The 25,366-nt window shown below is 36.9% G+C and overlaps 1 protein-coding gene across 3 annotated transcripts in view; it reads right to left on the bottom strand.

Annotated features, from left to right (window-relative positions):
* Positions 1-25,366, bottom strand: part of tenm4 (teneurin transmembrane protein 4) — a 218,286-nt gene that overhangs the window by 141,995 nt on the left and 50,925 nt on the right. For all 3 annotated transcript variants that reach the window (XM_053507223.1, XM_053507224.1, XM_053507225.1), the window contains exon 3: positions 21,975-22,247. In XM_053507223.1, coding sequence (XP_053363198.1) covers positions 21,975-22,247 — 273 coding nt within the window. The remainder of the gene's footprint in view (positions 1-21,974; positions 22,248-25,366) is intronic.

The following is a 25,366-nucleotide window of genomic DNA, read 5'->3' as shown; positions in this document are numbered from 1 at the left end:
CTATTTTACTATATTAAGCATCAAATGATTTTTTTAAATATTAAATCTGTATAAAAATATTCTTATGAAAAAATTAAAATAAAAACATTAGCAGGTAGAATTTGAATTGTGAACTTTATTGTGGCTGCATAATAATGCAAAATAACCTAATCAGCGAGGTGAAGCTGAAGAACATATTAGCCTGGCCATCATGTTAATCAGAAAGCTAACAGGCTTATGATAATAACTAACTAAGGTTAAATAACATTAACGTTGTGGCTCCACTAAATCAATATTAATGTAATTTACCTTGATGTCCTTTTTTAATTAGAACTGGGAGTTTTTAAGTGCCAATATTTCAATAACTTTCTTTAGGCATAAAAGGCACCTCATCCGGTAAGAAGAAACTTTCAGTCCACCGCATGAAAACATTTTTTTGCAAACAAGGCCGGCAGGTGTGTAACGTTATCTTCATGGCCACCACAGAGTTCACCACTGTAGTCAGGGTGGTCGTCGTCTGTTACCCGGTGTTGTAACATTAGCAGCAGGGCCTGCAGCAGGTGCTTCCATGATGGTATCAATCTTCATTTATTATACTGTGATGGAGATGCGGGCCTTCTGCGCTTTACGTCACCACCTCGAATCGGTGCAGCAAGGAGAAGGGAAGATCCTTATCGGAAATGTATTGGAGTAAAAGTACAGATTTTATTTCCGAAATGTATTGGAGTAAAAGTGAACGGTGCCAGAAACATAAATAAGGAAATAAAGAACAGATACAGCATGCGGAAATTCTACTTAAGTACATTGACGAAGTATGTGTAATTCATTACATTACAACGCAGCTATAAGTAACAGCACTAAAACCAAAATGGTGACATTCATATAAAACATGGTCTTAAAACATTTTAAACTAAAACAAAAATAGAAATGTCACACACCAGTACTAATTTTAATTGTTATTGGTCTATGAAACAACATGGCTACTGTTTACTAGTTCCAGCCTCCATAATGTCTGCTCTGCATAATTAGCCTGCACACAAGTTGCACGAAATATACTCCAGAGATTAGCCTCATTGACAATGCTATCAGCATTCAGTGATTTTTTTCTGAGCTGAGGTAACACATTAATCATGGTTCCTCTAAAACCTGTTCCTTTAATTTGCACAGGTAGAATGCATTCCTTATCATGACTTTTTTTTTTAAACAAAAGAGCTACTAACAATCACCCTGGAAGATGGAAATGCCAGAGAAAGGACTAATAAAGCTCACTTCTCTTTCCATTTGCAATTAATAATCACACTTTTATTATTCCACTCTTATCTTTTTTTTCCTTGGTAGACTTGTTTGCATACATTTACACTCAAAGTTAATAAAAAAATGTCAGGCATCTTTATATCTTCCATAGATTTTTACATTTTTGAAAATGAGGCTGCGTAGTGTGCACACACAATGATGTCCTACACACTAAGCGTTGTGTCAGATTCTGTGCACAGTTCTTGTTTCTGCATTTATAGTCTCTATCAATCAGAGCGACACGAGTCGCTGTGGGGTTCACAATGTGAATACAGGCAGGCAGAGGTTACAGCAAGTTTAGATGGCATAGAGTAACACAAAAAACTAAGGAGAATAAGAACCTCACATTTTTATTTGTTTATGCGACCTGTAGCAATTATGCTATAATAAAAGTGGAGCTATTTTCTATCGCCAAAGGCAAGAGCTGCTTTAAGCCAAGGCGATTTAATAACAGCAAGCGAAGAGAACTTCTGTGTGAGATCTGCAGTAAAAGCATGCTCCGTTCACTCAAATTGTTCATTCGTCTACAGTTCCAAACATTGCACCATTTCTGATATTTAATTCCGCAGCGCACCTCATATTTCATATCCACTATCAAGTAGTGAGAGACTGTACTTGTTACGCAGAATTCCCCCTGTGCAAACCGATATCACGCAGATTTTGATTTTAGCCTAATAAACAGTAATTACAATCATTTTGAAATCGATGCATGTCCATCACTTTAATATGGAAGAATGAAATCACCAAATGAAATATTTTTTAAGAAAATAGTACCCAGAACACAATGTGCTTTTTTTTTTTTTTAAACTCGTCCAATCATACTTGCAAATCTCATTTCAGAGCAAAATATTCAAAATTATGAAATGCTAAATCAAATGTGTTTAACGGGGGAAATCTTCCAAGTTTCCTTAATATACGCTCCCTAATTACATAGATATGCACGTAGAGTCAAGACTTCTTGGCACCTAGCAACAGCCTGCCAACAGACTAATAATAGACAGAGTGAAATTTTACATTCATAGCTCACTAAACTCTTATTCTTTTTGGCTAATGATGATGGCTATAATGTGCTCCGGTGTGGGTTAATGGTTTGTGTGTGTAAGCATGTTCGTGTGCGTACGTGTAATATGGGCGCACCGTCGGATCCAGAAGGCTGGTTTTGGAGCGTAGCTGTTATAGCAGACCTGCATTGTTCAAAGGAGCTTTCGAATCTATAATAATGAGCTTTCAAATAAGCCTGAGCTAACTCGGCTAATCCGCCATCTGAAAAAGAGCCTCAGCCAAAGACCAGTAAGCAAATAAATAAAAAAATAAAAAAAACATGTCGTGTACACAAAATAAATAAATAAATAAATAAAGGAGCAGAACATAGGTGTGATTAATAGAAGCCAAAGTCAGCAGTTCTCTGCTGGCTGAACAGAAGTAATGCCCAGGCCTGGGTGCAAGCGTGACTAGTTTTACTTATTTTTTCCCACCTCTTTCTTTTTTTTTTTACTTCACAAAAGCAAATTGAAGAATCGGTTTTGAATTTGATTGACTTAACTGTTCTTACAGTGTTTTAAGGGAGGATGAAAATGGGAGCTACTGAGAAAAAAATCGTTACAAATCATAGTGCTAGTTTGTCCTAGGTGACTACCAATACACTAAGGAAGTAGTGTAAGTATACTGTAAAGCAAAGTAGTTTTTACTTTTTTATTAAAAATACTAGCGTTTAAAACAAATATAACAAATAATACAATAGATAGAAGTACAACAGAATAGTTAGCTATTTGTTATAGGCATGGAAATCACCAGGGATCACTCGATACAATGTTATCACAATGCTTACTGTAGGTGCTGATTTGATTTGTATTGTAAGTATAAATTTTTTTTTAAATACCCTGATTTGAAATTTAACTTTTAGGTTTTTGTTTTAAATTCTAAACACATTTCCCAAATATTTGCTCCTACTACTCAGGATGCAGTGCTGTCAGATAGTGTGTGAATAGTTTAGAGTGCGCCACCTGTAGGATTATAAAGTAAAGGTGACATTTTACTATTTCAAACATAAACCTATATACATTACAACAAATATAAATAAATAATATTTCATTAAAAAATAATAGTAAATTACTAAAAATTCAATTAATTAAAAAATTCTGGGGTCAGTGTGACGATACATAAATTGCCACACAAAAAAGCGTGTCGTAATTAACTGATGATTTTTTTTCCACATCCCCAATCCCCATCTATAATATAATTTTTAATAATAAATGTACTGAGCTATGTAAAGTATATCAGGAACATATTGCATTGTGTTTTTTGTACTACTGTTACTGTATATTAAATATCTGATTTATCCTACAATGTTTTTAATGTATTAATTACCACATTGTGCATTTTAGCCATTTATGGTTGTATTTACAGTAATGTTGTAGAACATCCAAACAAGCCCCTGTTATTACTTATGCTATAACGCCTACAGCACAAACACAGATTCACTTAATCCCGGCAGAAAGTTTTCTTTGTCTAAACGTTGTGGTGATGATAACTTGGCAATGTTACAGATGTTGGGACAATGCTGGTATTACGTTGTTTTTGGAACATAGAACTACTTTGATGAAATGAACCAATTCCCCTAAACACAATGTAGCAAAAATGACTTCAAAACAATATTAATGCTAAACAGATGGCCTAAACGGGATTTAAACTGCTTTCATTGTGTGCTTACCACTGGACCACTACTGTAGGTAAAGGCACACAATAAGATGCACCTCACTGTAATATTTCTTTAAAAAAAAAAATTAAAGGTAACATTTTAACTCTAAGAGCTATTGTATCCGTTCCAATCTCCAATCAGAGACTTAAGGGACTATGGATGTGGTCGGATGTTTTGCGAATGGATGATAATCATCATCAGTGTTTCAAATAAAGGCTATAATTTAGTTGTTTTGAGATTTTGTTCTTAGATGTGTGTTTGTGTCAATCATTCAACTTTATTTCAACGCGTTCTACCTTTCGAAAAGATCATTGTCCTGAAGTCAAACATCATCACAGCTTTGTTCCAACCAAATTAAAACAGGCTTCCTGCTGGGATCATAACGTCGATGTTACCAAGAATGCATGAAGTGCAACGTTCTCTGTCCTGAATACTTTCCTGTGACAAAAAGCATTCCGTTTTGTGTCCAAACGCACCAGCTATTAAGAGTGCTTTCATAAACAAAAAACAAATAACTGTCTCCTTAAAGAAAGCGTCACCATATCAAAATTATACATACAACATTTATTACTCGAGTCTCAGATTATGTGAAGCATCCATCATGTAAATGCCTATGGATGCGTTGTTACTATAGCAACAATCATGTATAAAAAGAGGAAGATTAAAATAAACCCCTGAGAATTTGTCACATCTGGTACAAATGGATTTAACATACTGTACTGTAAATATAATAACAGTTAGGAATGCACTACAATATTTTAAAGTCAATTTTTCGTTTAGAATAAAAAAACAAAACCCTTAACGGATCAAATTTCTCAGACAAATACCTTTTAAGAATTGCATATAATAAAGTGAGGTCTATAATTAAACCAGAGTGGCCTTGACTCAGAGCTGTTTGTGACAAAAGCCGAATGTGGCACTGTGCAGCTCACCGTGACACAACCTGTGCCCAGAGGGAGGCTGATGTAAATAACATTCTTCTAAAAAAACACATTCACTTCTTATACTCCAAAAATAAAATAAGCTACGTTTAGAGGGGAAACATTAAAGGCCTCATGTTACCCACAATACAACCTAATCTGCTAATCGAAGCAATGGCCATGGCTTCATTTAGTCCCTGATCATATTTCACATTTATCAGCTAAATTTAGTTCTCGTGAATTTGAAAAAAAAAGAAAAGGTAACTAGCACAGTATATAATATCAAGCACACATGTTTGGAATGAATCTTTCCTGTTTTATTTGGCAAAATAATAAAGAGATTTGCAAGGAAGCTGCATCTCCAGTTTCGCTATCATACTGGAAACATGGCCAGCTCGGTTTTTCATCGCTCACATTCGGGAAAGAAGGTCGCGCAACTCATTTCATGCAGATTGCGAATTGGCACAAGCAGCCACGGTCCTCCGTGAGATCTCCAGAAATCAATTTCCTCAATCAGAGCGTTTGAGGGAAAATTCTCTATGCAAAACGGTCGTTCCTTCCATCTCATCTCTTTGCTGCTCCAAGGTCAGTTCCTGTAACCTCATCCCTCTGTGCGGCTGTACAACACAGCACGCTGAATCTACTCCTCTGACTTCACACCATGGACACCTAATAGTCACAAGGCTCAGGGGAACCAGTTCAAAGGATGAGGAGTAAGCGTCAGGCGGGGGGAATGCAGCATTCTAAATATGGAGCAAGCTTCAAAAGCATCACTGGAAATATCAAACGCTTCAGGTGGGTGTGGGTGCCAAGGAGGAATAATGAATTCTCGTGACGAATGCGCCTTTCCAAAAACAACAGAAACGATCTGGTCTTTTGTTTTTAAGGGTCTTTTCTCACACTGCACAAGGTATTAACTGATTCGTGACTGGAATTGTTGGGTTTAATGTCATTCATCTACAAGGGGATGTGGCAAGGGGATAACTCCCGGCCGAGTTTCTGTAATATGCAAGTGGTGTTTGTGATTGTACGTACAGCTTTCAAAGACAAGAGCTGCGTCTCTTCCACTAGTTGGGGACAAGTTATCCATTGATTTTCAAGGATAAGGCGTTTCACTTGCTGAATAACAGTCACCTCAGCTGGGATCGTCATTCACAGACATACAGCCTTCTTCTAAACGTTCCCACCATTCAAATGTTTTACTGCAGCTAAGACTCTCATGCTGTCTTCTGTCAAGATCAATTGGTTCTATGCCTTCATTCACGTCTTTCTTTTGACTAATACGCCTCTCTTGCATGTAACTTATATACATTGGAAAGAAATGTTGTTTCTTAAGCACAGTAGTGTGGACAGATACTGTAGTACAGCGGCATAGAACGCGAGACTACATGAAGGTGAGCACAAGATTACTAAACAGGACAAGAAAACAATACCCAATGGAAGAAACCAGCACAAACTGCAATGCGAACTGTAGACTGTACACTCAGCAGAGAAAAACAGATGAAAAGGTTTAGCACCAAGATTGCAAATGAAGAGTGATTCATAGCAGTGTCTTTAACTGCATAATACAGGCACTCATAAGGTAATGTTGTATTTGTAAAGTGCAGGTGTGTAGTGAAGTTAAAAAAAAAATGTGGAGGCATGCTGCAACAAGACAAACACAAAAATTCGGTATTGCAGTTTAAGACCTTCAACTGCGACAAAGGGGATTTTCAAAGAGGATTCGAGAGTTGAGTTCAGTGATGATGCAAAGGCATCGCTTGTGATAGAAAGTGTTACAGTACAAATGTTGGTAGAGTAATTTTTCAGTATAGCCCTGTATTTTGGTACCTTTACTGTAAGCAAAAGTTCAGCTTTTACTTTTTTACATAAACTGCACAAGGTTACTGGAATTTCTCTTATTTAATTAAATCTTAAATGTAAAAAAAGTGGAAAAGCAGAAAAAAAATTATGTACAAATAAAATCCAACTGAAAATGAAAGGACAGCCAACCAGGGCAAAATCTTTTGTCTGCTACCTCAAGACACCTTTTCAAACACTATTGATGAGACTAGGGTAGGCCCTATCCATGTACGCGGATTGGCTAGAGTCACACCATGTGTGGGACCACAAATACGCCATCCCCCCCAGTGTTGCCAACAATTTTTTAATGGAAAGTAGCTAAAGTCTGCTCGAAAAGTCGCCAAATGTCGCTAGATGACGTCATGCGTATATTTGCATATAGATGACGTAATGACGTCGTATTTGCATTCTGTGTGTTTTCCCTAATCCTTCCTCACATGTCCAATATAAAACAACACCGTTTGCACATGCACAGCTCATTCACATCTATGTCAGCTGCCGTGCGGTCACGGGAATATGCTGCTCCTTTCACCGGAGCTAGCGCTTACTGATCAGAGCAGAGACAGAGAAATGAGTAACTGTCCCGGGAAAGCAGGACCTCGCGCTTACAGGACAGTACTGGCAACATTTGTAAAGTTGCTACGGTTTGTCCAAAATTCGCTAGATTTGTCGCTAGGCGATTTTTTGAAAAAAAATCGTCAAAGGGTGTCTGAAAAGTCGCTAAATCTAGCAACCAAGTCGCTAAGTTACCAACACTGATCCCTCCTTACTAAAAGCATGGCTATTCTCCTCCATAGACTCCTAGCTATGCTGGCTACATCAATTTTATTTATATAGCACTTTTAACAATGGTCACTGTCTCAAAGCAGCTTCACATAATGAAAGCAAATGTGTGGGAACAAATAAAAATGTGTATAGATCATAATGATTAGATTGTCCCTGACGAGCAAGCCAAAAGCGATGGCGATGGTGGCAAGAAAAAACTTGGTATGGCAATAGTAAGAAACCTTGAGAGGAACCAGACTCAACAGGGAACCCCAACTCATTTGGGTCATAAGAGATACAGTAGCAGGCTACAGAGGGATCAGCTGATCGATCAGCACAGGATTGTAGACCTGGACATCGTTGCAATTTTCCAGTCAGCCAATCATGTCAAAGCAAGATCAATCAAGAGCTTTGTTCCTATCAGACATCTGAATAAGAGAAAATGTGGTTTCCATCACATTGTTGTTAGTAGACACACCAATTTATAGTCATTATACATAATTATATGGAGAAGAACATTGATTGAGTGGCACTATTGTAGGCAAAAATGTCTTGTTGATTAGAGAGGTCAGAGAAGAATGGAGTTGACAGGAAGGCTGGAGTGACTCTTTACCACTCTTTGGACCAAAGCATTTAAGAATGCTAAAATTTAGGGGTACTTTTGGGGTTTTAGGGTTCAGGGGCAGACCACCGTTCCACAATCACAGACATCAGAATCGTCTGATTTTGATACCAATCACGGATTGTCTGGGGATTACTGAGATCCTCCATTTAAAGTGTTTTATTTTCTCTAAAGTACAGTTTATTTGTGTACTATATATAACAGTAAAAAAAACTATTCTAAACTAGAACAAATATAATTAGGATCTGAGAAAGTGTCATAAATTTAAAACTTTTATTTATTGCCAGGCAAGATGCAACAAATTACATTCTCTTATTATTTTATGTAGATTATGAAGAAAAAGAAACCAATGGAATAGCCTATGTTCAACTAAAGAGCAAAAATTTTCCATTGCGTAACTAGCATCAAGAGGCTCTCACACACGCCGGAATGCTTATCTAAAATGCGTCTGTCTTGTTATACTCGCTCGTTATAATGTGCAGCGCATGGATCAAGGCTGTGTCAATGAATAACAAATCGAAACTCTGCACCGACGTTTTTTTTTCCTTAATGAATGCAGACATCAGTCACTTTGTATTTGGCAAGCCAATCAGGGCTACTCATTAATAAGCAGCAAGGGCAGGCATTTCTTCATAAATATCAGAATTTCTGCATTTTTAAGAGACAGTCTGTTCCTCTTATCATCCAGAGCGTGTGCAGCCATGCTGAATAGTCGCTCACTGTCGGCCCGCATTCATGAAGGTAAACCCGGGTTGCCTCGGCCACAGCTGGAAACTGCTCTTTATTTCTCTCTTAATTATCATTTTTGTGATAATGGATTTAGCCTTTTTACTCTCTGCAGAGTGAGGCTCAAGCTTTTTGAGTGCTTTTGCTATGGGTGGCTGAGTGAGGGTCGACTTACGAGATTTAGATGCTGCCTTTCTGGATAACTATTCACACAATATTATTCACGGTGCGTTGTTCTTAAGCGGAGAATACGTTCTGTTCTGTTAAAGCTTTTGGCAGACATTCTGCCATATTTTTTTTGCTTTAGAAAGAAATATTCCATGTTGCAAATTTGACGTATGTTAAAGAGAATTGGTACAATTCCCAGACTGGCGAAGGCATGTTGATGTGGCTGTCAAAAAACATTTTTTTTTTTTTTTTACCTGTATCGGTTTTCATGATCAGCCATTTGAGAGACAACCCACTCACTCACTTCTTATCTATACCGCTTTATCCTGTATTCAGGATTGCAGGGGGCCTGGAGCCCATCCCAGGAGACTTAGGGGAACACCCTGGACAGGGTGCCAATCCATTGCAGGGCACACACATACACACTTGTTCATACACTACAAGTAATTTGGGAACGATAGTTAGCTTAATCCGCATGCAATTGGACTGTGGGAGGAAACCAGAGTACCCGGAGGAACCCCAAGAACATGCACTCACAGACCAGAATCGAAACTGGCTGGGAATCGAACCTGGACTCTAACGGCGACTGTGCTAACCACTAGACCACCATCTGTATAAATAAAGCTGATTCTGATGGGCTGATTCTAAACGTTAAGGTAAGAGTCCCAGAGACTCCTTGAGAGTCACAAACATGGACAGATAGACTGGCTTAAAAATGCATAAAATTCTCTTTTGTATGTAGGTAAATAAAAGAAAGCAAATGTATTTACTATGAACCCCTTCTAAACTGCTACTCCTTCATTTGTATGGACATGACTGTAAGCACATCTGCATTCTTCTGAACGTCTCATGATTATAGCAAAACACTTGTCAGTTCCCCTGAGCCTTTCTTCTTAACCTCAATCTATCAGCGGCTCAAAGTTTCCCACAGGTTCTGAGCCTCAGCTGTGACACCTGACACAGTCGCTGTATGGCACATGCACTTCCACTAAAATTAACCTACTTTAATGTCGTGGAGAAAAAGAATGAAAAGCAAACAAAAAAAGGAAGGTGCCGTCTGTTAGGCGTATTGTGTACAGGCATCAAAAATGATCCTCTAATCTTTTCTAGCTTTCTTATCCTATAACAGATCCGGAAGCTATCACTGAGTGCCCGCATTTGTGGTGTTACTGTCAATTTGCACAGACAGCCACAAACAGCGTGTACTGATAGATATGTGCAGAGCTGCTAATCAACAGCTTTTTGTCACAGATCAGTTCTAGGCTTTGTAATCGCTTCGCTGTCGTGTGCATTAAAGCATGATTGCATTGGCACATTATCGCAGCCATGCCTGCGAGTGGAAAACATGCTAATGGATAGCGCAGGCTAAATCGTGCTGCAATAATGCAGTGACCCTTAAGAAGACCAGAGCATTGCTAATTTTCACCTCGCACTCGGATTCATGTGCTCGTAAATCATTTTCTCATGTCGTGGATTCGGAAATAGGATGAGAACCTATAATTAGACCCTTTGACTGTAATAGGAAATCTGTGAGAATTAAAGAGGTGAGGGAAGGCGGCGTTTACTGAAGAGCTCGAGAACAATGCATGTGTTTTTAAAGATACAATAGCTAATAAGAATAATATAACGTGAGAATGATTTATAGGTGGTTCCTTGGTTACAGTGACACTTGCCATATACAATAGCGTACTCCAAATTAATATATATGGCGGAAAACATGACCAAAAGAATGTCCAAGAACATTATAACTATTCTTTGTTGTTACAATATGTCAAAAATCTTATGATTTTTAGTAAATCCATTTTACAGAATCCATCTTGTGCTACAAAGATCATTCAGGTCATAAAATAATGTCTATTTTCGTGTTGTACAAACTTTACTTAATCCTGTTAGCTGAACAAATTCTCTCCTACCAAATAGACCAATCAGCCGTAACATTACAACACAAAACCTTGTCCTTGGGAGCCAAGTGGATTGTCATCTGGGAAGTTTAGAGGCTGGGTCAGTGGCCTTGAGCTCTTTTTATCATGGCCAGAGTTTCCTTTTTAAGTAACTTGTCCTGCATTGGCTTTTCTGTGGGATCAGACCAGACGAGCTGGCCTTTGGTACCTGCGGACATGGGTGAATCTTGGGTAACCATCAACTTGTCGCCCGTTTACTGCTATATAATTGATAATCAATGTTAATGTGTTAACAGTATGTGATGTTAATGGCATGGCTGATCGGTGTACAGTACATAAAATATTACAAAGGTCATATGATCAATAAGTCGCACTATCCGAATTGCCTTAAAATCACAGGAAAAAGAAAATTTATATTCTTTATACGATGGACATTTGCATTGCCATTGTTATGATTATGTACTAAAAGTAAAAGAAGAATAAATGAATAATTAATTTGTATAATTAATTAATTCTATGCCTACACACAGCACTGTTACTTAGTTATCAAAGAATAAATATTCAAAATGAAGCCAGGACAGGTTTAAAGGGTTAACACATTTTTATGGGTTAATTGCATGTTTACCTTATTCCTACTGTATGTTGAAAAAATTCTTTAAAAAAATTACATTTTTATTTCAATCGATAGAACAGCATCTAATTATTGAGTGTCCTCTGTATTCATCCAGGTAAAATGCAAGCGAAGCTCAACAAAACAAACCGCTCTAAACAACTCAAGTGCAACCATCTGGAATGATTTGGTTTTTGTAAAAGCCTTTTAATTCATGCTTGATTCATCCCCCAATAGGTCAACCATCACTCTCTAGTGTAAGCCCTTGCTGAAAGTACCAAGCCGCTCAATGCAACCTCAGATTTCCCAGCTGACTGAGTGAAATGGAAACGGTCCACAGATGAAGATTACATTGATTATAAAGTGTTTACAGTGTGAAGACGGTTACATTTGAACAGACATCACGTCTCTCCAAAGAAATACAAGGGGGGCGCTATGATACAATAAATATTTAACTAGGTTGTAGTTTTTTTTTTTCGTGTTTTTTATAAAAACAAGTTTCATCAGATATATAACAAACCGGGTATACTGTATGTGTGACCTGGGAGAATAAGGTGCGGTTTGTGAGTGCAGTCATGGAGTTGGGGATTAGTCACTAAAAACTCTGTGTGTTCTGCTGCTGGTTCGAGTATGACTGCGTATCGCCTCGAGCAGCCCTGTCTTCTGGAACATGGCCGGAGGATAAAGCACTCGAGCTTACAGGATCACAGAGACTCAGAAAGTGACCCAAGCTGAAAGCACTACTATGGAATAATGCTCGTTGTATTTGCAACTTTACGTTTATTGAAACGTGTACAGTATGTATCCATTGCCATTTGTAAGTGTGTACAGAATGTCTTGCAAATGAACCAGAAAATCTGCAAACACCCACCGGGGAAACATGTGGTCATGTGATTTCTGGTTTTGGCAGAACTGATTGGTGTCCTAGATTCCTTCCTTCGAAAATTCTTACTAACACCATTTTGCGAGTTTGGTCAGTGACGATACAACGATAGCTGCCAAAAGTCACAGGACCACATGCCCAGATGGCATTTTGCAGTTTTCATATTCATTTGCAAAATATTTGCATTCACAAATTGTGATTCACACAACAAATAGTGCTTCATGTTTACGGATACATTATGACTGCAAAAATTAACACAATTTAAAATATATATATATATATAATTACTGTACATTACAAACGCCACAAAATGAAAATATTTATCAGTTATAATAATAAAACAGGGGTCAGTTAAAAGTTATCCACACTCTGGCTGTAGAAATTATTTTGATGAAAACACTTCTATATCAAAGCAAATTTTTCCATAACAAATAATGAAAACCCTGATAATTTGTTCCACAACCCAAAAGTATTCTGTTAAAGACTGTTAAGATTGTAGACTGTTAAAATTATAAATACAAAATAGAATAAAAAATAAAACAAATTTACCTTCCTTTAAAAGAATCAGAACTATAGTGAGGAAGAGAGGAGAGGGAAAGAATGGAGAGGAGAAGGAGGGGGGGGGGATACTTTGTGAAACAACTTTTACACACACTTGCACATACGCACACACACACCCCAACAGAATCACTGCTCTCTGAAAGAGTCTCTATCTGCAAAAACTGAAGAAAAAAAAAAAGCTTTACGGGTGCAAGCACACGTGGTCACAATGTTAAAGTGAATAGTACACATGCACATGGATGTTGACTATACGAGTAACGCATGTGCACTGAAACTAGGCATACTCGTATTCCGGCAGACAAAGCGTATACGTACCAAATACTCATAGACCTTTATTACAAATTTATTAAAAATTTTCTTTATCTTGCAAACACTCGCAGACCGAGTTACTCACAATCCAAGGTTTTACTGTACATCATTTTTCGACATAACCTCCATGCTTTTCAATACACTTTGTCTATTTGTCAACAAGCTTTCATATCCTCTAAATGTTTTAGGCTGAACTGCAAGCTACAAATACAACACTGTCTTCACTTCTTCATCAGAAGTAAATCTTTGACCTCATAGGACTGCTTTCAGGGGACCAAATGGGTAAAAGACTAATAGAGCAAGATCAGGAATATACGGAGTATGCTTTAACACCTCAAGAAAAAGTTTTGACAGCGGCAAATTTTGTTCCGGTAGTGTGGGCAGAAGTGTGCGGACGTGCATCGTCATGCAAGATCACGACGCCCCTGGAGAGCAGTTCTATGCGTTTAATCCGAAGTTTTAATAAGCGTCTCACTCAGATATTCAAATAAAATCCAAATTTTTTCTCACACTGCCCTTATAGATGTTATGTTGCACGTTCACACATGCACAGCAGTGACTGGAGAGACAGTAGTCTTGAACGGTAAGTGTTGATGAGACAGTGCATTATTTTTGAATCACAAATGTTAAATATCCTGGAATTAAAAAAAATGTGACATTAGCTTATAAAACCTCACCTGTATACTGTTTAATAAATGATTGTAGACTGTATTTTCTTCTCTCCGCCACAAAATCTGCTTTCCCTAACAGTGGTATCTAGCAGACCTCCTGTAGTCATTCTTACTTATTAGGTTGCTAATAGCACTCTCAACAAAGAGAGAAGGTTTTGCATGTCAATACAAGTAGGTAATATATTTGCATGTGAGGAACAAATTAAGGCATTTATTTGCTGCTTAGTGAAAACAATGACTTATTTCTCCAGGTTTTTTTTTTTCACTTGTCTGGAAAGCTCTGTGCATCTTTGTAAATGGCACACTAGTGTCTAAGATATTATGTGCAAATTGTAGGGCTGTACTGACGTGTCGATGGAATCGATTAAGCTGATTATGTAAATATGTGGATTCCTTGGGGTGCGTTAATGTGTAGCAACATTTATTTCTGTCCGCGATAATATGAGGCTTTATTACCAAAAAAATCCTAATCGACCCGACGTGTGGCTATTCTTTAAAGAAAATTATAATAAAATGGTCCTGTGTCAAATGGCTCACCACAACACGCGCATGCACACACACAGCACGCACACATATACACACACAGCACGAGGATCTCAAAAGAATACTGTATATTCCTGTTCTCTCAGTCTGACCTCAAAACGACAAGCTAGCAGGCTAAGTGTGTATTAGAGTGAGTTTAGTCTGAGTGTTTGGTGTGTGTCAGTCATTTGGCTGTCACCTACATGGACCATTAGTGCCCGGGAGTCAAGACTCTTCAGAGCAGATGCTAACGGCTAGTCTGGCAGCGTCAGCGCAATGTGGAGTTGTAAATAGTTTGTTTACACGCATATAGACTTTAACTCTACATTGCTTAGTTTTAAAAGTTTTTTAAATGAGTTAAAGTCTACTTACTACATAGGTTTTATTTACAAATAAGTGACGAATGCACATGCCTTTCTAAAAGGATTAAAGCTTGTATTATTTAGAAATAGATACAGTAAAATGTCACTGAAAAAAATCGGTTTCTGTCTCATGAAAAGGCAAAGCTGTATGCTTTTTTTAGTTAGTTAATTTTTATTAATATATATATATATATTTATTTATTTATTTATTTACTTTTTTTTTTTATCAAAAATTCTGTCACTGTACGATTGCCACACATGCCCGTTGGACTAACTACTTAAAAACTTTTATGTGGAAATGTGTTGAATTGTTTAAAAAATAATAATTAAAAGAAAATACTGCAACAAAATGTTAAGCTTAAAGATTAAACATCAGTTATGCTTAATATTTAATGGCAAGTTAGTAAAAAGATCAATCATCAAACCAGATAATAACTGCGAAAAATAAAAAGTAATTGACCAATTGAACAAAACTTTTTATTTACTTTATATTATATACTGTATATATAATATATAAAATACTAATAATAATATGAATAATAATTCGATATTGCCCTACTAAATTTGGTATACCATTTGGTATAGTGCAATAGCTGGCTGGTTAAAACGATATGCACACTTTACCTAAGCTATGCTAAACGATGTTGATTGTATGGCCAATCACAGTCATCAAACAATCTAAAACGCCAATAATAATAATATAATAATAATAATAATAATAATAATAATAATAATGTGTGTTGTGTTGGATGTTCGGTTCGGTCAATGTTGTGATCCGAGTGAATACAGTCTTCCTTTAAACAATACCTTTTTCTTTAAACAATGCTGGAGGATATTCTCCATTAATTCATTTAAATTGAATGAACAAAGCAGGCAGTACATCACTAAGGACTTCTAGCATATAGATATGGAACATGTACAGATTTTGAATATATTTAAATGTTCCATTGTTAAAGCTAATTTCCAGGTGGGATTACATAATTTCTGATTTTTTTGTCAGACAAAGTGGGAAACCTGACGTCAGCAAAAAGCCAGGGAGATAACTCGGGTATGTGATGTATATCTTCTTTCTCAAACAGCGAATAATTAATGAATGTGTTAGATTTAACATATGATGATGTCTGTATATTGATTGATCTAAAGTAAAACTTCCTACCTTTAAATGGATTATTGGTAGTGTATATAACAAATATATATATATTGTTTATACAGAATAATCCATTTAAAGGTAAAAAGTTTTACTTTGGGAATAATAAGACTGATTACCGAGTGTAAATAATGTTTTTTAAACAGTATATCCTTTAAAAGTCCCTTAATTGAAAGATGCATTGTTTGCACTATTTGCTATAGATACTGTTTTTCATATGCTCTTAAGCAACTTTTAGATACCTAGAGGTGTACAGCTTTTGGTGCATTTGGTTGGATTGCCAAACTACATATCAGTATCATTTCCATCAATTTCTTCAATAGTTCTTTCTATAAACTTGTGGAACACACAGAGAAACATTGATTAATAGGCTTATAAATATTAAAAATAAATCTATCTACTGTAACCTTACACCACCTACAGGTGATTAACAACTGTTCTTGTTAAAGAGAGACGATTTCAACACACACACACACACACACACACACACACACACACACACACACACACACGCATGCACACCAAACTTAAGTAAGGTCTTTTGAATGAGCACTATCATAAATCTGTCTTCATACCCCCCCCCCCCCCCCCCACCCACACAACCACAACTAACACACACACCCACACACCCACACACCCACCCATCTATCTTGCACAAACAGGGTGTGTTAATTGATTGTCTGAGTAGTGCTTTTAATCTGACTTGTTCCTTTGGTAAACATTATGTTCAGTGTTTACTGTCAAAATCAGATGCTAATTGCGAAATGACAATGCACGTGCTTCAGAAAATATTTGTACATAATTTACATGCTTGCATGAACCTATTCATTTTGAAAATGCAAACTGAGATCTGATAACAGCTCGCGGAAGCAGTCTTCAAAAGTAATCAGAGGTAATGTTTAAATTATAATAAGTGATGCATTATATATGACGTGTTTCACTGCAAAACGATAAATCCATTCTGACAGTTTTGAGAGAGAAAAAAAACGTGTTTTTGCTAAATATTCAGTACTGCAGTATTACAAACTGGTGGTAGATGTTTTGTGCATGTTCTTTTTGTGCATGTTCTTCTATAGTGGTATTTTACAATACCACTATAGAACCGGCTCGGACAGTTTTGTCAAAACAGTCTGCAGTTGTGTTTGTGGCCAGTTCAATAGTACCATTTATATATGTTTGTTGAGTTTTAATCATTAAAAATAGCATGTTGTTAAAATGATGCAACTTTTAGAATATTAAAATGCCTGGATTGATAAACAAAAAATGATTTTATATAAATGATGAATTACAGCAAATTGATAGCTTTATTGGTTAGTTTGATAGATTTAACTTCTTTGCACTTAAATACTGTAGTACAAAACATTGAGCATTTCTTAATCCATTAGAATAAGTGTTTCTGATAGATCACTGACTTCAGATGAACTCAGAGTAAAACAAATAGTTATGTTTAATCTTCTATTGTTAGTTTTAAAGCCATAAGAAAAATATAAAATTTTACCCCATAAAGGCGCAGTGGCAACAAGCTCGCCACTACGATCCAGAGATCACAAGTTGGAATCCCAGGTGATTCTATAGCATTCCACAGCTAGGGAGCCTAGAGAGAGCTCTCTAGCATTCTCACATCAGTCATGGTGACGCTAGCCAACAATGGGCTAATCTGTGAGCTCAACGCAAGGCAAAAGGAGCAGATAGCACTGTCTGTTCCCTGTCAGTTTGAAAAGATGCTATTGCCACGTGTCTCAGAGGAAACACATAATAGCCTTCACCCTCCCTGGTTGATGGTTGTAGCTTTGATGGGGGAGTGTCCTAATGATGATGGTGACCTGGTGGAAACTGACTAAGTTACTGGGAGAAAAAAACAGAAAAATCTAGAAAAAAAAGACATGAGGATGGATCTAAAACTTTGACCCACCCTGTGTATATACACTACATGATATTGTAGGTATTGCATGTTAAATTAAAGAATTTGTGCAGGCAGTACCAAAGTAAATGACTTGTACAATGATTGCGGAACAAGTAAGCCAAGCAGCTGAGTGGATTTTAATTAAGTTGCCATATAGAAAATATAGGTTATTAAGTAAGAGCTGATTAAACGGTGACAGCAAGGGTTCTTCTGCTCGGGCGAGTGGAATAAAAAGTGCACTGGACAGTCTGGCTTGGCAGAGACAAACAGCTGTGAGCAGAAAAATAGGTCTAACCTGGAAACATTGATTTGATATGTAGTGCGTTTAAACAAAAAAATGAAACGCTTATCTCATTATGATATTAGTTATTATTAATATGTAAAAGCCAGGATCCGGTCTGCATCACAAAATAGGACAATCGTTTATTTTTTAATGGATCATTTTTAAATCAGTTTGTTTCAGTTACTAAATGCCACCCAGCGCTCAGCTCTCTCATATTATATAACAGTTTTCAACGTCTGAAGGTGAAGGCTAACGTGTGCTTCCTCTGAGACAGATGAAGCTAGTCATGCACATCCTAGCCAAGGCTGTCTGGGGCATTATTAATATTTAAACTATTCTTTTGCAATTTGTCACATTTGATTAAACCATACTTTATACATTTAATGTACTGTAATTATCTAATCATCAGACCAATGGCAAACCTGTTTCCACCATTGAAAAATCCCGTCACAGTAAAAAGAAATTTAGAGAATTTGGGCGGCCTATGTTTAGCTACCCATTGTGACGTCTTGTCACTCCGTGTATCTGAGTAAGCTCTGAGCCTTGTTATTGCATGTCATGTCTTAAACCCTTGCTGGGTTTTTACCTTTCTTGCTGAGATACCCTTTGTCCTTGTTGTAATTTAATGTTGTAATTTAATGATTGTGTTTTGACCTTTGTCTGGCTTACCGCTTTGGAACTTGTGTTGCAAATTCACTGTTTGCCAAGACCTGAAATAAACCTTGTTGTCTAAAAATCCTCACTCTGCTTTAAAGTCAGCCTTGTTATATTCAGTATCTCAAAATAACAAGTTTATCAAAAACAGTATTTTTATAATTAAGTGTTAAACACTTACTGGTAAAGTATGCAAGCAACTTTCCTGTCTAACATGGGCTGCGTTTATATAGTATATACCGTAGACAATAGACAAGTCATGCTATAACGCTGATCAGATGACCCCTCGACATTTCGCCATCACTTTCATTTGGTAATGCACACTAAACACGTGAACTCGGCGTTAAGTTGACTCAATGGAGCTCAGAAAAGGCATGACTTTTAACACAACAGTGTCGCTTAGTGTGACATATAACATGTGCATCAGAAATACCATGCACACTGGTGCTTTCCATCTGTTTGCTCTTATCACAGCTGTGGTAACGCAAACCAATCATGGATGAGCCAAAATTGTGGTAACTAATCATAATACAGACTGAGGGATTGATCTGAAATAAAAAAGCTTATCTCCATCTCTTAATGCTAGAACGAGCTCAGTGCTATCAATTGTCCTTTGAAACAAGTGAATATTTTAACCAATAAAAAAATTGACCTTTATCTCAGCTGATGCTTTCCTTGATGCACTAAAATTTAGCAACATTCAACAACTTTAGCCAAGATGTCTGATCTACTCTTCATATTTATCATCTATTGGTCAGCTGCTACAGTAACTATTGACTGTTTCCAGACATTGCGGTGCACACAGCATACGTCTCAAACCCCCCTCCCCTCCCCCCCACCCCTATTCTCCAATGCGTGGTTCTAATTTTCACACAGATCTTGTTTCACTCCTGCTACTGCCTCACCCTAAAGGTGCAACAACAACGGACCTGAATTCCACCTCTGTGGCATTCACACAGACTGCTGAAGTGCAATAATGATGTAATATTTCTGCCTAGTTCATATTATGTGAAGGGAACTAATCACTGCAGGAAGGACTGGCTGAAAAGTTTCAATGTTAGGTTGTCCACAACACCCCTTATAACAATTTTTTGTCTACTCTACACTGTTTACACTGTCTCAGATGTAATACAAAAAAAAAAACTTTTATAATCATGAATAAAGTGTAAAAAATTAGATAGAAATAGAGCAACAAGCCTAAATCTTAAGTTATTAAACGTTTATTGACATGATTATAAGATATTTTAAAAGGATGCCAGCCTTCCGAGAAAGACTGTACTGTACAGGGTAAAAGTGATTTTATTAGGAAATGCAATAGCTACTGCACATCTATGCTTCCATATGAAGATTATGTGAAGGATTGGTCAAATTCCCATGAATGGTTTCAGAGAAGAAAAGTGTGCCGACAACAGATGCCTCTGACGCTGCTGAATAGTGATCCCTCGTCTATGCTTCACAGGCAGGTGACACAATGATTACATTTTTGCCATGTCCTTACAGTGATGGATCTTGCAATAGTATCTGATTAGCATTTTTTTCTGCCCTTCACGTAACAAGACTGAAGATCAGCCAGGAAAAAAAGGAATAAAAAAAAAAAAATTGCACATTGCATATTATACAGTACACACTCCTATACATACAGCTAACAGTTTGCACATTTTATATATGTATATTTTATATTTTTTCTATTATTATATAATATTTTACGTGTGCAAGTGTGTTATTGCACTGCACACATGTTATTTTGAATTAAGTATAAATCTGTAACTTTTTTACACAGAAATTTTTATAAAGCATTTCGCAGCATGATGTCTATCCCGTCCATAATAATTGAACTCATTAGGACAGAAAAAACAACACCTGATTTTACATTCAGGACTCATCCTTTAACACTCAATTCGTCTTGCATGATGAGGTCATATATAATAACCATGATTATCATTTCAATTCACTCCTCGTCCTGACAGTGCGTTACTTATCGTAATCACATGCATTCACCTGAAGATGAGCGCCCCCCCCCCCCCAACCCGCCATTAGAAATTGAGCTTTTTCTGATTGACTGCATATCATGCAACTTTTCCCTCAGATTACGTTGCTCGTCTGCCTGCCCCAAGCCTAATCAGGATCTGCACTTGACATGTTTCATGGAGATGTGCTTTCTGTGCACTGTGACCTTCCATGCAAGCGAAGAGAGTCATTGGGCCCTTGAGGGTAATTTAGAAGCGCCGAGCTTATGCAAGACAGTTCCATCATGGCTGCCTGGGCTATTTGGGGCACCTGCCACCTGTTGCCTTTGTTGCATCCCAGTGTACACATGGCCAAAATCATTACTGCCAATCACTGGGATGGGATGGTATTTACAACCAACAACAACAAGACGATGACTTAAATAGGACAGCTAAATTCACGAATTCATTCAGCCTTAGTTAAAAGGAGGGTTTAAGTTTAGAAATGTGTTCTTTCCAGTAAGCCCCATGCTTCGGGCTAACTTCCAGAGCTAACGTTGTGATAAAAATTTGTTCCTGGCTCAATCCTCATGGCTGGACGGCCTACAGTAGGTAGAAATATCCACAAACAATTAGGAGAACAGAGCAGGCTGATTCATCGCTGTGTCTAATTTGTTTTATAGTTGCCACAGCCTGCGAAGCTCCAAAGTGGATAAACCCCACAAACATGTGACTCCAGGTCACTGCCAACACAAAGAACACATGCAGATGATAGACTCCACAATGCGGGACCATCCAACCAGCCATGAAATACATTCAGGTCCAGGTTTCAAGCTGAAATTAAAAATATATCAACAACGAACATAATACAAACCTTGGACAACCAGATTCTTATTGTGACAAACAGTCTACAGGTTTTGTTTATTCCTATTATAAGATTTTTTCAATCAAAATGCAAAGTGGGAAGAAAAAATTATGATCGCTCCACAAGCGGCATAAAAAGGTGTATTCATGAATGCTTGTTATAACCAGGAGCCAAGCCGAATTATTTTACACGGCTCTTCATTTCCATAAGAGCTCCAGGTTCAAAGCACCACCAGTTCTAAAGGGAAAATTATAATGGAGCCAAAACGGCTTCTTAAAAGCTCATTACTGTGGAACACAGAGCATCCAGCATGTAAAAAGAGGAGGAGGAGGCGGAACACTCACCATTCTCTGTGTTTTCATGCTCCGTGTCCGTCAGGGTCAGGTTAGAGTTGGCTCTGCTGGACAGACACGAGCTGCGGCCTGACTTCGTATTCCCTCGTCCCCACAGGCGGACTGCGTGCTCCGGGGACACAATTCCGTCTGTCTCGGTGTCTGCGTCTGAGCCTACGCTGAGTGAGTAGTCACGGTGTGGCATTGCCATGTCTGAGCGATATACCACCATGCGAGGAGCCACGGGCTCACCGAAGCCCAGATCTCGCAGAGAAAAATCTGCTCCTAAAAAAAAAAAAAAAAAACTTTTTTGTGGAAAAGAAAGTATTAAACGTTTATTGGTACATACACAGTTTAGCCCACTGGATCTACAGGACCTATTATCCAGCATCCATCAGTAGGTCCAGAACCAAAAATCTTACGCTTTACCTACTCTACAAGCCTTTCCTAACAGTTTCACTGCTGTTACTTAACGATTCATATCAGTCACTAGAGATGGTGGTAATTATTTCAGTAATATATTGTGATTCTCTTGTGTGACGATTTAAGCATCATACCAATAACACCAACATCTATTATTTTTAAATAAACATTTCATTTTTATATGCCTGTATTTAAGGCGGTATAAGTTTATAGGTGGTATGAGCAAATTATTTGCAAAGTTTGTTTAGAATTGTAAAAAAAAACAAAAAATACATTTAACATCAAACACTTACAGAATAGCAATAAAAATTTAAATGGCACCTGAGTACCATAATAATATCATATTGGTAGACCTATATTAGTCACTGAAGGGTACATTTAAGACAAGGAACATAATGAATTTGCAATTAAAGGGCTAAAAATCAGAAGGAAAATTTATTCTGTAAAGAATGAATTCATAAAATGAACAAATACATGGGGACAACCTGGAACACCACAAAAAACAGAACAGTACTGTACCGTTGACATTTGACATTTTATGCACATGGCAACCGCATCTACAGGCACCACAATATGAAGTACTTGAACTTTGCCTATTTAGCATTCATTTTCCATCCACATTTTCAAAATGCTTTATTTCCACCATGCGATGTGGGTACTTAATATCCACTTGAACTGTAGTGTCCAAGTGCTAAACAGGGAGTGATTTTAAATCCTGACTAATTTGTAAAGTTCTCATTTAAACAGAAGCACTTTAGAACACCTGCACTTCACTCTGACAAAAAGCCCAGTCTGCAACAAAAGAATATTAATACTGACTGAAGCACAGGGTATTATACTATACAGTATTCTGTGCAATAACAGTAGATACATTAACTACCTCAGCTGCTGATGAGATTTATTATTAGCAGGTACAAGATTTAATTCATTAGTATAAAGTAGTAGCATGCGTACTGTATTGTGCAAAAGTCTTAAATCGCCCTTTATTTAATCATACCAAATTAAATGTAATAAAATTAAATTATAAAGAATAAATTATGTAAATGGGAACATGTGTTTTTTCAAGCTGCGAAGTGCCAAATGTAAAGTTGCAATGTAAAAGTTGATTGTTTATGTAACAGCCTTAACAGCAACCTCATTTCCCCTCTCATCTGTTCCCCTATAAAATCTCCAGCCTGATCATCTGTCATCATTTGCACCAGTTTCTCATTGATGCATGCCTTATAATTTAAATGGTTTTATGCTTGAATGATTCATAGGTCTCTGTGTGGCTTAACAAACAAAACAAAAAAAACATTCTTCTGAAACTGGTCAGGTACAGGGGTACAGAAACTGAAAACGAAAGTCCTTTAGGAAGCTTGGATGACTATTCCGCAAAAAGACATTAAATTACAAGAAAGTTTGGCTTTCTGAAAGCAAAATATGAAGAAATAAAGGGTGGTTCTGACTTTTGCATAGTATTATATTTTCATAGTGTTTCATTTTCTGTCATATCTTATGTTGCTATAAAAAAGCTTCTAACTCACTTAAAGATTTCTAACTCACTTAACTGATGATCGATATTGATATTTAGCTCTACTGTATATGTTTATTACACTACAGTTACTCTTACATTACAAAAGTGGCATAATATCAAATAAAATTGACTGAAACTAATTTAATAGTTAATTGCAATTATGTGTACAATGTGTAACCATTAATTATAATATTGACAGTAATTATAAAATGTCACCTTGTTTTAGCGCACCCTTCCCAGAACCAGCTCAATGCATTAAGAATGCAATTTAGATTAAGGTAACTCAATAGAAAATTATTTATCTCTGTGATATATCTATTAACCATAAAATACTAAGATTAAACCTTAAAGTTCTAAACCAAATACCTGTGAGCATTAGCGTTAGTGTTCACATTAGCATGGATTTAAAAGGCACAAAAATATGGCAGGGAATTCTGAAGGCATGAGACAAACTGAAAACTCGGAACTTAAATGCAGTGCTAAATGAGATGTGACCATATTTCAGATGTAAAACAATCAGTAAGTAACTAAACTAGAACTGTAATCTGTAACCTTTGACCCATGGTGCATGCTGGGAGCTGTATAGAGCTGTGAATTGAAGATAAAGATTCTATTCTATTTGATTCAAATTTCAAAGCACAAACGTCTACTGTCTGATTTGTCTCAAGCAGGTATATTTCTTACAGGATTCAAAGTATTTAAAACTACTCAACTATCTATTATTCATTATGATGAATAATGCTCTATAATAATGCTCTATAAATTGTTCAGTTAAGCGATAATCATCTTCTGTGCCACAATCTAGTCGAGGTGGTGGTGTTGCATCAACCACCAAGAAATAAAAAAAAAAAAAAGAAGAGATGCTTGTGAAAAATGTAAAAAAAAAAAAAAATGGAAGTGGTTTGCATTTTCTGCATGGATTATGGTATATATTTAAGGCACTTGTCAATTTTAAAGAATTTACCATTTGTTAGTTTACCTAAATACACTACCAGTCAAAAGTTTAAAGACAGCTTTATTCAATGATGTAGTAAACAAAAATGTGTTAAATAACCTAGAATATGGTTTATATTTTCATAGTAGTCATTCTTTGCTTTGATGACAGGTTTGCATACTCTTGGCATTTTTTCAGTCAGACTCATAAGGTAGTCTAATGTAATGGTTGTCTAACAGAGATGTTGAGTACTTGTTAGCTGCTTTTGCTTAACTCTCCAGTCCAACTCTTCCCAAACCATCTCAGTTGATTTTAGATCGGGTGATTGTTGAGGCCAATCCTGTTGGAAAACAAATGATGGTCGTTCTAAGTATAAACCAGATGGGATGGCACGTCTGAGGTCTCAGGAAAAAATGCTAAGGTAGCCATATTGGTTAAATGAGCCTTCAATTTTGACTAAGTCAATTTTCACAATGTCACCAGAAAAGCACCTCCACACCATCACACCTCCTCCTCAATGCAATTCAATCA

The sequence above is a fragment of the Clarias gariepinus genome, chromosome 11, assembly GCF_024256425.1.
Source record: "Clarias gariepinus isolate MV-2021 ecotype Netherlands chromosome 11, CGAR_prim_01v2, whole genome shotgun sequence".
NCBI classification, from domain to species: Eukaryota; Metazoa; Chordata; class Actinopteri; order Siluriformes; family Clariidae; genus Clarias; species Clarias gariepinus.
Note: the sequence above shows the minus strand (reverse complement) of the source record. Positions and strands in the feature narration are given on the sequence as shown.